This window comes from Buteo buteo, chromosome 3 (assembly GCF_964188355.1).
Source record: "Buteo buteo chromosome 3, bButBut1.hap1.1, whole genome shotgun sequence".
Lineage (NCBI taxonomy): Eukaryota > Metazoa > Chordata > Aves > Accipitriformes > Accipitridae > Buteo > Buteo buteo.
Window position 1 is genome coordinate 58747977 of NC_134173.1, and position 16653 is coordinate 58764629.

General features: G+C 36.7%; 1 protein-coding gene across 2 annotated transcripts in view; it reads right to left on the reverse strand.

Annotated features, from left to right (window-relative positions):
- The window catches only part of RSPO2 (R-spondin 2), a 110389-nt gene that overhangs the window by 38675 nt on the left and 55061 nt on the right, over positions 1-16653 (reverse strand). Inside the window, exons 2-4 of one of the 2 annotated variants that reach the window (XM_075024379.1) lie at positions 16236-16424; positions 5470-5613; positions 4232-4417 (exon numbers count right to left, since the gene is read on the reverse strand). In XM_075024379.1, the coding sequence (XP_074880480.1) occupies positions 4232-4417; positions 5470-5613; positions 16236-16424 (519 nt within the window). Of the gene's footprint in view, positions 1-4231; positions 4421-5469; positions 5614-16235; positions 16425-16653 lie in introns of both variants that reach the window. The other variant, XM_075024378.1, reaches the window with a different exon arrangement.

Genomic DNA, 16653 nt, shown 5'->3' on the forward strand with positions numbered 1-16653 from the left:
CAGCATGAAGTCCATCCAAGCACACTTGCCCATGTCAAGGCAAGAACTCCCTCCCACTGTAGCCTCATGACCTATCCTGCTGCCTTCCCCCTTTTGAGCTCAGGACATTAATGCAGACATACGTCCCATCTTCATCTCTCTTTCTTCATGTCTGAAATAAGCATTCATAAATGGCATCGTGATTTGTACTAGAAATAATAGACTTTGGCATAGAGTAATATTCATGTATCAGACAGCTTAAAGAACTCAGTCTGATGGATGACTAAAAGAAGCAGAGAGCTGCTTTCCTTGCCTGTGTAATACTTAATATGAAACATGACAGCAATCTTCAAATTCCTCAAGGGTACAAACAAAAGAGGAGTAATTACTGAGATGAACACGGGGAACATGTAAAAATAAGAGGTAAAAAGAGAGTATTTATTATAAATATATGGGAAAACTTCAAGACAGCAAGATTTATCAGTCCATGGAACATTTCTGCCTGCTAATTTCTCCATTGGTTGTAATGCAATCACTCTTTTTAAAAATTTCTTTTTTTTTCTTTTTGAGCTAAAAAGGAGAAAATTCCTTATCAGGAAAAGACCAACATGGGTAGAAGGTGTCCTGAATGATCCAAGTCATCTTTTTCTAAGTCTAACCTCTCATACTATAAGTCATGTTACACCCAAGCCACAGGGTAACATACATAACGTGAAAAGATACACAAATGTGACATTCCTATCTGGTAATAACAGTTCAATCAAGTAGTACTGACAATAAGAAAATATCACTGAGTAACACATTTGAAATCAGGTAGAGTATCCTCTCATGTTACTGGCTTCAGTTGGAAAGAAATGAAATCATCTTTCACTTGCATTCCAGCTTGTATCTCTACAACTCTGCAAATACTGGGAAAGTGATGAAGAATTCTTCATCAACTAGATTTGTACCACAGCCATATGGACATCTCAACCCCTGATAAATATGAAACTGAAGTACGTAGTAGGAAAACTGAATCTAACTCCACTTGTGCAAACATGTAAAAATCTGTTTTGGAAGCTTTTCTGTAGTGTGGACCATAAATAGTAACTGTAAAATGTGCAGAAGTAGAAAGCATATGTCAAAAGCACTATATTTGACCCTGTTCTACCAAAAATATCCTTACTTCCTCTGCTCAGTTTAATCCATCACAATCTACAACCATCTTAGCTATATAATCCAACACTTATCCTACACATTTGCGTGAGTTTATGTACTGAGAACATTAAGAAGAAAGGATTTATTAACAGCCTCTCAACTGACATTTACAGTGATTACGGTTCTTCAGTCCCCCACCAGTGCTAACCTTAAATTTTTCTCTTATTTCCTCAGTTTAAAAGTTCAATTACAAAATTTCTAATAGGAAAACACCATATTTTTAAAAATACAGACTCTCTTCCTTAGCAGCCAGGACCTGCTTGATTTGAGCTTCCCTGTAACCAGAGTCTCTGCCTCCCACTACTTCACAGTGAATAAATAAGCAACAGAACATTATGAGTGTCTAATGGGGCAACCTGCTAACTAAATTAAATATAAGAGATATGGGATGTTAGACCAGCCGTTTATATAATCATAATTAAAACAAACTACGAAGCAGGAGTTTCAAACAGGACAATCTCAGTGGCTTCCTTGCCTGTAGAGATAACCAGGCCTGGGGAAGGCTTACCCAAGGCACTTAAACACCACTAACACACTCCCTCCCAGGAGTTTCTTAGGAGAGAAAAACGAGTTTATACATTGGCTGGTGTTTTATATGATGGCACAGAAACAGTATTAAGCCTCAGCATTTAGTGTGAAGAGTTCAAACCTGCAGTTTTGTACATATTTATTTTTGTCTCTGAAAACACAGGCAGGGAATTCCACACCATGGGCGGACAGGAGAGGATTGTCATCCTTAGGATTTACTGGAGCCCATGGTTATGAAAGAGTACAAGCCTTTCACACTGAATTTGTATTTGCAGCAAGAACTTTCCTGATACGTAGTGAAAAAAATGCAGAGATTTATCAAAGATCTTGATGTAAAGTAGGCAATAAACTTCCTAAATCTTAGGAAAGCCCATCACTGTGCCTTTGAAAAGATAAAATTTGCGAGGTAATTCTTTAATCAGTGACCTGAATTGCTGGACAAGAAAATTTGAAACAACCTAAGACAATCTGCTACAAAAAGGTATGAACGTTCAATAGCTCCAGATTACCACAGTTACATAAGCATCCTACAGCCTTCATAAATATTGTGGTCCACTTAAGCACACTTCCCAAACTATTTACAACAATTTGAATAATTTATATCCTAACTAAATTACCCAGACTAAACCTACACCTGTAAATTTCTACTTGCCAGGAGTTTATATAGAAGCTGGACATTTCATCCATGACATACCTCCCCCTCTATGCACATTGGGTACGTAAATGACTAAATCTCTACCACATGGAGTTGAATTGAAAATATTCTGCAGTTTTCTCAAATTTTCTACTACAAGCTAAACTTCATGCATCTCAACAGCAAAAAAAAAAAATATTGATTGGAGATTTTGTAGGACTTCACACAAGCTCTTTTTTCTTCCTTCCATTTTAGCAGTAAAACATTTCCCCAGTTGATCTGATCACTAACCTCGTGTGGGCTTCAGAGTTTGTTAGAAGTAACTGGAACAGCTCACCCACCAGCAGCCTGCAAGCACTAGTAAGTTTAGCTACCCTGAGTTAGATGCAGCTGACTCGCGTTCAAAGATACCATGAGACATACACCATGGCAGCCCAAATCAGCCTTGATTTTTACCTTTTCTTCTTCCTTCCTGTAGAGATGTTCATTTTGTAGGTTCCACTCCTCAGTGTCTTTGAGAAGTTTATTTAGGTTGCAGATTAGCTGTCCTGTACAATGCACCCCAGTTCCACTATGACCATGCACTGTGTGTGCATGCACATGTGTATGAGTATAGGGAGTGGGACAGGGAGGAAGAGTGCATAACAGCTTCAGTTAACCTGGATAACAGAGAATCAACTTTATATTCTCTTCCAGATTGTGTCAGGGTGCTAGAGACAAAAATGAAGCTTGCACAGATTTAATCTCTAAACTAAAACTTCATGTATAATTTTCACACATACTGCTGGGCAGTATGTTCAAGCCAAGAGAGTCATAGTCAACAATCCCAGAACACAAAGCAAACTTATTTATGTATCTATTCTAAGATTATTTCAGTTTTAGCTTATTCATCAGGTTATGGCTTTTCTCAGGACTCTGCAACCCTTTATTCCTTTTTTATTTGTCTGATCTCATGGTTGACCCAGCTTGCAGTAGAAGGTTGGACGAGAGAACTCCTGAAGTCCCTTAAAGCCTCAATCTTTCTTTAATCCTATGATTCCAAAAGGAGTGGCATCTTTATCACTTGTTGATCACGCACCTCTCCTACAAATTCTGTAAACTCAGTTAGTGTTTAGTCTGCACAACTGAAAGATTAATCACTTCAAAAGATAACAAAATCTCCTCTCTACCAGTGACATGTCTCTACTTCGGGGTCTACAAAACTGAACACAAATTTGAAACTCCATTTGCTTTTTCAAATCAGCATCACTACTTAAGTCTTGGAACACTATGATAAAGAAACTTCATCATTTATTTTATCTACTTGTGGTAATTGCCATAAGCTGGTCTCATGCTGAAAAGCTTGATATCTATCACTCTTCTGCTTGTACCACTTCTATCATAGTCTGGCCTTGATCTGCAATATTCAGAACAAGTAACACATTCCAGCTAATAGTTCCAGCTAACAATGCCATGTGTAACCAACTTCATTTAATTTAAACACCCATCACACCAGCACTGGCTGTGCCGCCTGCAGCAAGGTTTAGAATCATAATCTTTCCTGCTATGCGCAGAGCAATTAGTTATTCCACCATCACTATCATTTTCATGCTGAAGCTCAAACTGCAACCTGTTATGGTTCTTTCATGAGGCACCTCTTTGAAAAAGCCTCAGCACCACACCAGGAAAAACACAGTTTCACAGTCTACTGAGAGACTGATCACTCCCACGCTGAGCCTCTCCCTGGAGTCTTGCTGCACAAATTAGGACCAAAAATGCTTTTCAGCCGTGGCTGGCAGAGCAGAGACAGGATTTCCCCTTCAGCTAAGATGAAATAGCTCTTTTTTCAAGTTAGAAATAGCATTTCAGTTAAGGAAAGCTCATAAAGATTCTTGTGGCATGAACTACACTTACCTCCTGGACAATGCCTCATGGCCATTTTACAGCGTCTGGATTCTGCAATGGTTGGGCATGGTATTGTGTCTTTTGCTGGCTTCTTCACAATTTGTCTTGTCCTCGTTTCCAGGCCCCACTTAAATCCACAGGTTTTGTTATTTCTGCTGCAAGTTCCCCACTCACTCCACTGACCCACTTCACAGCCTTCTGATAAAGCAAAAGAAAACATGAGTAAGCAATTCTTCTAGATTTTGCTTTTCTTTGTTTTCATTTTTTTTAAAATTAGAATACACTATTAGAAAGCACCACTTGAAATTTTTACTGTTAACAGGCAAAAACTTAGAAACAAAATTAAAATCTCTTACAGAACCTGAAAGAATCCTTTTAGCCAACTTCAATCTGAGCATAAAACCATCAGACTATCAATCTGTATGTATACACGTCCTGTCAGTCCCAAATATTCAAAAACCCTCCTAAAATCATGAGATTGATTTAAATTGTTCTGTTTTTAATAAATAAATTCTATTTGGTTGTCACCTGGATTGGCAAAGCTCAAGAGTTCACATTTCAAGGTCCTATCCACCAGGAAATGCAAGGAATACTCTCGAAAGAAAGTCTGTTCTAACACAATTCCCAGGCTTCAAGATTAAACACCAAACTGTGAGACTCGACAAATATTGTGAGAACAGCCAACGCTGGCTCAGAGGTATATAGTAAATTTCTACGAAAAACACTTATTTGGTGGTTTATATTTGTTACTTGCTAATGGAAAAGTAACTAAAAGTAACAGGGAAACTAAAAGTGAATTTGAAGCCCAGATGTTACAGGAATTCAGTCTCTCCTGCCTCTGGGTTATGGCCTTGGTAAAAGGCAAAATGAGCAGGTAGCTTTACGAGGGCAAGAATCCGACAAGTACATCACTGACTTAAAGTTCTAATGCAAAAACTGGCCTTCCTGAAATCTTACAAATTCTGAGTTATAAATCCTCATACAAGGTGATTTACAGTTAAGAGGACAGAACCTTCTGATGCAGAACAGAGTGGCATTCCCAATAATGCAATATTTCAAAGTTTGGAAAAAACTGTTATTACTATTATTATTATGATTATTATTATTAAAGAAATCCAGACACAATTCATTAGTGAATATTTCTTGATAGGAAATGCTAAGCATCAGCTTAAAAATAGCGCCATATTTGAACCTTGCCATCTTGTAAAAGAGCTGCTTCAGCAGCGTTGCTGTGCTAGAAGACTCACCCACACACTCCATAAGCTCTTCCAAGGCTGCAAATCCAGGGGGGCATCCTCGGAAGCAGCGGCCTCTGTGCGAGTAAAAGCCCGTTTTGCATTTGGTACAAAAGTCTCTGCTAAAGCAGGAGTCGCAGTTTTCTATTCTGCATCCTGAATCAAAAGGATCGTAAGAAACAATGAAACACCTAAGTTAGGGTAAGACTAAAAATGAAAGGAAAGCAATAAAATAGCAAACCCAGAAGTGCTATGATGAGGAATACTGTCATCCTTAAATCTATCTGCTCTATAAGAGAAATTACAGTTAAATGTAATCATTATTTACCACATTTACCCCTACATCCTTTAAATCCTATTTTTTTAATCAAAACTGTAGATAAAACCTCTAGTTGAGTGATATTTGAGTTAATTACATCTTTTGGGAGGAAGAATGTTCAATGTAAACTATTACTGTGTTTAAGTAATTTTGAGGAAACTAAGATGCACAAATTATTTTGGGAAGTATGCATGTATTATACGTACCGTCTTCATTTTTTTATTTGTCATTAAAAGCAGGATAAGTTTTTTTTTCCATCAGTTGACCCTACAAATAGCTGAATGAATGCTTTCATCTATTATATCTGATGTCCGTATCTACACATATGCATGTGCTACCATGCAAAAAGCCACAATTTTTCTGGATATAACTCCTTCCTATTATTAAGGCAGTTAATCCATAAAAAATAACCATTATTAAATGACTAAAAGACATAAAGCTATAATCAATAGCAAAAAAATGCTTTTTGAAATATTGGATTTCTCTGAAAATGTAAGAGAAATATTGTCCACAATAGATTACAGACTCAGAAGCAGACTGTTCAGAAACATCCTATTCCATACTAAAACACTGCAACTCAGAAATTAACTAGATACCAACAACCACACGCACACCTGAAAAGCAGAAATACTTACATGGGGGCTTATGAAAGTCAGTCATACATACCTACAAAAAAATGCTAGGGAAAAATGTTCCAAAGATTAAAAAGTAAAAGCCTTTATATTTGGAACAGTAATGAACACTTTAAAATGAATTTTAAAAAATCTAATCCTTCAGCTAACATAATTAATTTATATAAACTACATTAACTGTATTCTTTCTTCAGCTATCTGAAGTCACAGCAGGAAGCATGTTATTCATGTGATGCAACAACATACTAATCTTTTTGGTCACTTATGTCATTCATTTATTCTTTATTCTTTCCTAAAAAAAAAAAAAATTTACAAACCATAAGGACTTCTGGAACAGATATTGGTAAATATCCCCTAACAACACTTCAAATTTAGCTAATCTTTATAAAACAGATTTTAGTATTTAGTCTTGAAGTTCAGCAGGCAGTTTATTTTCAATTTTCTCCTATGAGGTTAAATTACTCCAAACATGAAATGCCTATTATTTAATCTGTATCAGATGCAATTTAGGGGAAAATACTGAAAGAATATTAGGAATACTTTAAGAATTCTGAAATTAAATATTAATTCACCGGAGTGATATTCAGCACAATGCTTGGGGTTACTGGGTGCTAACTGTAATGATAATTTAACTCGGTAACAGACCACACTATAGCTGAAGATCAACTGGGAGTGACAACAACTCCTTTTTGATGTCCTCCATATGCTCACTCTCAAATCATGAAGCTAAGCCTTGCACGGATTTTTTTATAAAATTTAAAATGAACTAAACTAAAAAGCTAAAGAAGAGCAGTATGCCAAAAGTTAGAAAAGCTAACTTTCTAGAAGTCTATTTTCAATCACAAACTGTTACAGCAGTGATTAGAAAATAAAGAAAATTTTACAGAGTTTTTTACTTTTGGTGCCCAGATTCATCTTATTACACAGTTTAAATGCTTTCAGGGCAAATTTTCTTTTCTTTTTTAAATGAAAGTGCTATTAATTAATTCTTTTAACTGTGACTGAGGTTGGTAAATTAGAATAAATGAATTCTTTAATTTCTTTTGCTTTTAAAGGGAAATATACCAATGTGGACAGATAATAAAAGAGTACACATCTTTAGTCGGACTCCTAAAGAAAGTTGATACTCCATTATGAATATTAAGATACCTTGGTTTGGAAATAAATATAACTGTGTCGAATTTTGTATTTCTTTTTGTTAATCAGCATCATTATCTATGTAAACTTTATTTAGGTCTTAATGGAAGTATATTGCAGATTCCTAAAATGTTTTGCATTCTATTATTTAAATAATAAATTTGATAATAAAAGAATAATCTAGTATGAAATCTACAGAAGAGCTGTTTGATGTAATATTCAATAATTAAGAAAACCAGCATTTTAAAAAATTGCTTTATCCTTTACACAGAATAATATAATAAAAACCAAGGAAAAAATGTTTAAAGTTAATGACCTGAACTGCTTTCTTCTGATTGCCATGGTTTTCAACCCTTTGAATTTTCTGATCTCAGCATCTTATTCCTAACTCTGGAGAAAGAAAGCAAAATCTTTCCTACTTTTAAAAATTCCTATCTAAATCCTTTTAAATTCCCTTTAAATTAACTAGTTAGCTTACTGATATAATTATAATAAACTGGAACAAGACAGAGATTCTTTTTTCATCTGGAGAAGGTTCTTGTCAAAAGCAATTTTATTACTTCAATTTATTAGCCATGGATCCAATTGCTTTTCTCACCAGTTCAGTGGTTTCATTTTCTGTATAATTTCAGCAGCTAAACCATGTGACCAGTGTATTCCTTTTACTCCACTTAAAAGAAGTTTACACCAAAAAAAAACCAAAACCCAAAGGAAACCAGACCAAAAAACTTGAGCTAAACATAGCTAAGATTTTAGACCCAAGGAGCTCTTTAGAGGAAAGAAGTAGAAAATGCATAACCAACAGTATTCTTCAGAAATGCCTCCTTTTTTTTCCTTTAGAAATAAACAGAAAATAGTGCCCAATGAAGGTTTCCAGATAGACAAGGGTAACTACCTGGAAAATTTTAGAAGCAGTAAGGAGGAGGAGCCTGGCAGTGGAAGCTCTGGGGGCACAGAGAAAGATAAGACTGGTGTTGAGGGGAGAAAGAGTTGATAAATTTAGTCCAGCAGAAGAACCCCAAAGAGCAGTCACCTACCTCCCTTTGACAGGCCTACCATACTTGCAGGGTGACAATGTCAGAGTTGGAAACCTAATCTTCAGAACCTGAGAGTGAAGCAGTAAAGGGTGCCTCATTGCTGCTGTTCCCATTTAGCTGGCAACAGGAGGTCTGTAGGTCAGGGGCAGACACTTGAGTCCCTACCTCTTCCTTCGCTTGTTTTCAATTTGTAGTGTCTCATCAAGGGTGTGCTTCCTACCAGACCTCAAATCCCTTTTATTCCTGCTCAGCACCATGTCTCCTTATATCCCCCTGGCCCTACTACCCTCTACTCATAGCCAGGACCCCTGAGACTTCATAACACTCTTACCTCAACTCTTCTAGCACAGTATCATATCTTCTTTCCAGTGATTCTATCTTGCGAAAGTCAGAAAGTCAAATATTTGCTTCCATCCTTCCCCTTGAAAGGTATAAAACACCTCAGAAAGCCATCCCCATATGAAGACCACACATCTTCCTCTGGTACCATCCTCACATAAGTGGACTTCAAAAAGCACTCAGGGAGGCCCAGAGAAATCTGCTGGTATGTCCGATTAGCACAGCCCATTTCTAAACAGTTGACACTTTTTAAAATGTTACACCATACTTCCCACAAGAGTTGTATGTAGATGGTAAAAGAACACCATTCTGACCTCACTGAAATCCATGGCAAAGGTCCTAATTGCTTCAGCTAGTTTTAAACTAGTAACTTTCTTATCCCATCAGATAGACAACAGCCCACTGCAATGACTTTAATGAGCAAAATTAATATTAAAAACTCTAAAGAGATACAATCTTTCATGATAAATACATATTTATGAAGTGAAAAGTGAGAACTGAAAAAGAGCAGTACTCCAAAAGTTAGAAAAGCTAACTTTCTAGAAGTCTATTTTCAATCACAAACTGTCACAGGAATGGTTATAAATTCAGAGCTCCATGACTTCACCTCCCAAGAGAATGGGTGGAAGAGAAATCACTACTTTGTCTGGTGAAGCTAAGCTGGACTGAAATTAGACAGAAGTGCTTTTGCTCAAGTATCTTCAGCGTTCAGACAAAACAAAGAGAAACAAAAACTCATCCCTTTGACAGAGCTCTGAAATGTTGATTTATGGGACAAGATATATAACTTCTCCAATGGAAAGTCTATTGATACTGTGCAATCTCTTAATTTAGGCTGACAAGAGAGTAAGAACTTGAATGACTGACATTTCAGTAGAGCATGAGGGTAGATTATAGTATGTAAAAGTGCCTCCGTGCTTGAGAGCAGTTACAGAATACGCTCAAGAAAGAAACATAACTCCGTGAACTAATACTGTGCCACTCCTCAGTCAATGGCCAGGAAACCTACCAAACTGAAGGACCAAATTCTTTGGTTCTTCAGTGGAGAAAAAGAAAAAGGATCATAATATCTCTCTTAAAAAAGGCCATTGTCAGAAAAGAATCCGGAGACAGAAATTTATAACATCTTCAACTTTGCTTACTGAAACAGAGTGGCAAAAGATAAGTTATATACAGGACTTTGCAGCCAAAGTCCCTTTTTCCTTAATTTTCAGTGAGCCCTAGCACCCTGTGGCACTTCAGAAATAATTTTCTTCTGAAGCGTTTTTGCACATACACCAGATTTTCAAAAAAAGTAATAGCTATAAGCCATGTTTCAGTCAAGGTTAGGGCAACCAATCTGATCTATAAGAATTGCATTTAGCTAGCCAGCAATAAAACATTTGCATTTAGGCTTTATAATCTCATTTATATTGACCCAAACATTCCTCTGCTATTTACATGACTATCACAAAAAACCAGATCTGATTGACATGGATGAAATTTACAATATTTATAGAAAACTACATAAATGGTGCATTAAAGAACTCTGGAAGGAGAAAGCCTGGATTACAAATCATGCTCAAATTAGAGATACACTTTAAGCAGATGAACCACAGTGATATTAAAAGATTTTTGTGACCTGCTCTGGCTTCCTGACAGTCATGATAAGCCACGTCTACTCATTCTCCTTTTAAAGTAAGTATTAAAGAATTGACAGACTTACATTTTAGAGAAGGAATCAAAAACCCAGGAGTTCAAACAAATTCAGATATTGAATTAAATTTAGATTCAGGTGCATGTGTCTGTTATTGTAAAAAAAGAGTATGTGCTCCTTTAAACAGCTTCTTTCTGTACTATAATTACAGAGAGCATAACGTTACCAAAACAAATACTACCCTTCCATAGTAAATTTATCACCAGCTTATAAGGTGATGCTGAATAAGATAAATTGTAGGGAAATATAATGCCTTTGAAGCTCAAAATAAAGCATAAAATGCTCCATATTGAGATGCATGTGCTTCATACCTTAACAAAAAGAAGTTTTACTATATTAGTTTCTCATACTAAGTGCAATATGATGAATTTTAAGGTCAAAAGATGTCTACCTCAACTGTAAAAAGTAGTTACTCATTTGTAAAGTATTTTTACAGATATGCATAATCTTGAAAATTTTACACGAGCCTTATTTTGCCTTTGTGAAAGATTCATATTCTGTAGCATTTCCATTGTCACATTGTCCTTTTCTAAACATAATCAATGTGATTGACTATCCATCCATAACTCCCTTCATAACAAAGCTACCTTGTAGTGCACGTAGTGGAAAAGACAGCTGGTCAGTTCCTAGTAGTGTTAATAACAATGACGATTCGCAGTTAAGTTCTGCTCCCCATGAAACGCAGACACCAGTGAAGAGAGTTGAGCATGGGGAAGGGAAGTGAGAACACGTGAGGGGATCTGCATGAGTGGAAACCAGCAACCACCAGCGTAAGAAAGAGAACTGTACTGAACTGTACTGAACACCTTCGAGACGGAGAGCTAAGGATCAGATCTTGCAAAGGGATGCTGCAGACTCAAGCCAGGGAAGGAAACGTGGCATTCCTAAATTGAAGGGCTTGGTAATCTTTGCACTGAAATCGGGTCCTTGCTTGAGGCATCCCCTTGTGTTTAAGAAGTCAGAGATGATGATTCACTACAGTTAGTGTTTTCCTTTTGAAGGTCAAAACCAGTCTTTCCATTGAGGCATCATTCCAGAGGAGCCTCCGGGCCTGTAACTTGTGAGGTTAGTTATCCTGGGGAGTGACAACGGTTGCTTGGTCCAAAGCACCTAATACTTTGGTCTTTCACACTGAGCTCTGACTCATAGCGCCCTACTCTTCTTGCCTCAGATCTCTCTGCCTCTTCTACCCCAGAACCTCCTAACTCCACCTATGCCCAGACTGTCCCCATGCCCATCACACTCACTCCGTCCAACTCGTGCTCCCATCCCTCTGCTGCTCAGTAAAACAGTAAAACAGCATTGGTGCTACAGACTTAACTTCACGCTGCCATCCTGATGTGTCCGCTGGCACCGCACACCAATCTGTCATCAACCAGCACCACCTCCTGTGCTAATCCTCTCCAGAATTTCCCAAGATGGGAGAGACCTCAAAAATCCAGGCAGCTTACACCTTGAGGACACAAGGGCACGTAAGGGACAAAGACTGTGCTAGTGCCAAGAAGAGCAGGAGACAGAGGCAAGATGCTGCAGAAAGCTATGATGTGAGCAGTTCTTACAGTGGATGGAGTATCAGTTGAAAAACCAATGGAAAGAGAAGAGAGATCAAAACTTTCAGGAAAGTCACTGAGGAGACAGTAAGGAGAGGAGGGAAATCATAAGCAAAAGAGCTTTAGCCTACAAGGGAATATCTGTAATAGCTAGCTATTTAATCTCCTAAACAGATATGGCTTTGGTAGTTGCAGGTTTATTATTATTATTATTATTACAAATATTATTAATATTAATATTACAAATAAAGATTTTTAAGCTACAACTCTGGCAGGGGCTGAACATGAGCACTAGAGAATGATACGCACAGTCACTTGACCGTAACAGGTCCTGAAGTTTACCACAGGTTTACCATTTCATGGTGAGCAATGTTTGAAATACAACATCCTAATTATAAAATACCATAGTGAGGATATTTTTTAAAATAAATTTACTTAATAAACACTTAGCGATACATTTCCAATATGTTCTAATCTTGATTCATTATTAGTTGAGATCTTTTAAATAAATGCCAAACCACAGTGTTTTCAATTAGTACTTTACAAATATACAATTACCCTATTAAATCTAAATTGACTACAGATTTAATAAATCTTAATTCAAAGTACTAAGATGATTTTTGTTGCCAGACAGATGGAACAAAACTCTTCTGTCAAAATACAAAGTAAGGCCAAAAATAAAAAATTCCAAATTAAAAAAAATCCAAATCCATTTGAAGGACGAAAAGAGAGTGGAAGAGATAAGGAAAAAAAATAAATGTGTATAAAATAATGATAGGCAGATCTCAATTTCTGGCCATCCAACTTCATTTTCAAAATCCCAAATGCAATATTAAGCTTGTTTTTAAAAGATAAAGCCATATTTGAAGGAAAAAAACACAAAAGTAATGAAAACTATTTCTAAAAAGTCAGAAAAATTATTTTATTTAAAGCAAATAGTGCTGTCCCTGTGGTAATTGAACCCCCTGACAGACTGTTACAATCGTACTGACTACAACAGTTTCAGAAGGTCATATGCTCTGCTATACTACGTAAGAAAGAGTCAAGCCATGATATATTAATGATGTATTGCTATTTTGAAAAAAGTTTAAAAAAAAAATTACCTTTCTTAATACACTGAATTAACTACACGTGTTTAATAAATGCTCAATTTGTTTAAAAGATTCTCTTTTTCTTGTCTTTACTGAAGGTGCATGGAAGGGGAAATTACAATTTTAGCAATGTGAGGCCCTCCTGTCAGAAAGAAGGTGAACCTAAACAACTGGAGTAGCCAATCAAAGCTGAAGGGAGCTGTAATTTCTAAACTCTGAGTGCTTCCTCCCCCTAGTATTGTAGAGGTTACTATGGATACAGACTAAGTTGAAAGGTTCAAGATAGGCTTGATCCATTAATCAGAACAATGTTAAACCAACCACCCAGGTTAAAGATTACATCTTATTCTTTAATTCAGTTTTGGATTTTTTTTCTCATGAGATTATTTCTTGTTGGAGCTGTTCAGTTCAAACTCATTATTAAAATTTCTTGGAAAATTAACAAAGTGTAACTCTTCTCTTGGGCATTCTTCTACAGAAGAGACTCAGCACTTTCCAATTTTGTGTCCAAATGTACTGCACTCTCATACTGCAGTGTTCAAGATGAAAATCATCTCCAGCAGGAAACTCTACATTGATTTCTAGAGACAAGCAGTCTCAAAATTACATTATTCACTGTTACTAGAAAAACAGCCTAGAACCACTTAGCAAATTCAAGACACACATACTGCTTACATGTAGAAAAGAAAATTAGTCTTGAAATTCAAAATTTCCATCATTTTAGAGCTGCTGCACTTGGCTGTGGTATTTATTGTGTTACATTTGGCACTAACCATGTTTGGCTTTTAAAATCATGTCAACATTTTCCATAAAAATATGTTCTATAGCTTCTCTAGCAAAAATGGGCAAGTGTTCCAGTAATAAAATGTTAAACAGCTTTTGTGCCTATAAAGACATTAATAGGGCAGAAATCACTTCAACTTATGTAATTCAAGCACTGTAACTCCCAGAAGGATTTTAACACAGCCAGAATTTTTATTATTTTTAGCTGAGATAATACTATCTGAGCAATGGAGTCTGTCACTGAGCATACTTAAAAGTATCTAACATCAAGTAGGAAGAAACCTATTCTATTTTTTAAGAATATTTATTTTAACTCAACTTCAATCCACAAAATGTCTGTGTGTCCACAATGCAATGTACATGCCATGCAAGACCACCAAACCAAGCAAAAAGAAATGAAGATGTGATTTAAAAATACACGAGTTGGCAGTTACACTAAAATAAAAATATACAATACAAAAATCATTAGAGGAGAACCAGGACTGGTCGGTAAATGCAACTGCATCATTATTCTCACAGGGGGAGACTGTCAAACGCATGAGGGTGAGTTAAATATCCAGCTCTCAACACATGCCAATACAGGTTGGACACAACTCGGATTTATGCTTTTCAAAACCAATCCTGTAATTCAGGGAAAAAGGCCACTTTCTGTAAGTGGTAAAAATGAAAAAAAGTCATACTGAATTCACCACCCACCTTCTGCAAATAGCTTTTTTTTTCTTTTTAAGAAAGTAAACAAAGACTGCCAGTACGGACTACTTTTATTATCTCACAAGCACAGTACAGGCTAATATAGATAAAGTCATCTATTTCCCAAAGCTGTAACTATACTAAAAAACATTTTTACGTGGGCAAGTTTTTACTGCCCAGTTTTGAAAAGTTTAAAGTGGACAAGTTGCTGAATTCACAAACACGTTACAAAAATTAAGGCCAAAATCCTAAATTACTTTACAAAAGGGATGCATAAACCATATACTGGTCTTGTTTAATTTTTCATCAAAACCTAGCCACCTGGTATAGATTAGGCAGCACTCAGCAATATTACACAGCAGTTGGAAACACAACGTGAAGAACACCATATCCGCAGAGCCCGCGCGGGGAACGGGGGGAAGAGGTGGGACGTCACTGCGTGGGCTGGGACGGGTCCAAGCACAGCCGTGAGTGCTCCTGCTCCAGCCCGGACTGCCACAGAGTGACCTCACGTGGGTCTCAAGATTACAGGTGATGTGGAAGCCAGCACCCAAGGCTTTCCCACAACGCACTGCGTCCCAGTGACATGCCGCAGTACTGCAGGGAGAGTGCTGTACGTTTAACAGACACCTGATTATTCCAGGAAGCAAAGAAAAGCTATTTCTCACTTCAGGTTCTTAGGTTCAGTGACCTAATTCTGGTTAGACTATGACACACACACAACCCCCCACGTAAATATGAATTAGAGGTAATAGCAATGATTAATAATCCATATGGGCAATACTCCACATATGAGCTTATGGAAAAATCAATACTAAGCGACACAACTGCCAGACAGTGGTGAAATAATGTGTAGAGATACCAGAGCACTCGTTGATTTTAACAGTTGTGCTTCTAGGCACAAACATGCAAACAGGGAATCTTGTTGAACATTAGCAGGTTGTAAATTTCCAAATAAAATGCAGTACTAAAAGTAAAAGGTTGTTTGTTTGTTTTTCATAGTACATCTGTTTTATTAAAATAGCAACACTGACATATTAAAGCATGTCTGGTGTGAGGTGTCTGGTCAGCTGAAATTTGTGTGGGAACAAAAACCATGACAAGAAGCCCACCCATATATTAGTGCATATACTGACTAGTACCTACATGAGGCACCGTTAAATTAATACTTAATCCTTTTTGTTTTCATATACTGGAAATTTGTTTGTTAAAACTATGAATATCTGCTTAAAGCATCATTCTTTCCTACATTTCCCTTCTAACTAAAGCAATAATAACAATAAAAATTACAACAACAAAAACTAGGTTAATGCATCAACTATTTAATCTGCTGAATGTGACATATCTTGGAATGAGTTAGGATGTTCTTTAGCAAAGAAGTTTTATGATGATCTTGAGACATCTGTGAAAATATCACCACGTTCCACAACATATCATCTTAAGAACTGAGCATGAATTATGGTCTTCCTACAAAACTGAATGTAAGGGTTCAAAAAAAACTCACTTGAACATCTGTTCATATCTGGCGTTCGGAGTCCATAGTACCCCGATGGGCAGGAATGCAAGCATTCACCATATTGTCTCATTCCTTCTCTTCGTAGGAAGAAGAATAACTTGTGTTGGCATCTGATGCACCCATTATCCTTTGAACAAGATAAACAGCCTTTGCAAATTGGATTTGGTCCATAGCTAGCTGCAAAATAAGAAGATAAATTACACTTTAAGATCATTTGGAAATTATTTAGGCTGGAGGTCCTCTTCCCTCTAAAGTGTTACTTATCTACTGCATTATTACAAGTAGTTTTGAAAGGAAGGTTCTGAAAGTACACTCGCTCTCATACATCTGCAGCGGCAAGTGAAAGAAATGCAATCTCTATATTTATAACTGTATGTAGGGCAATTTAATGAATTTACACACATTT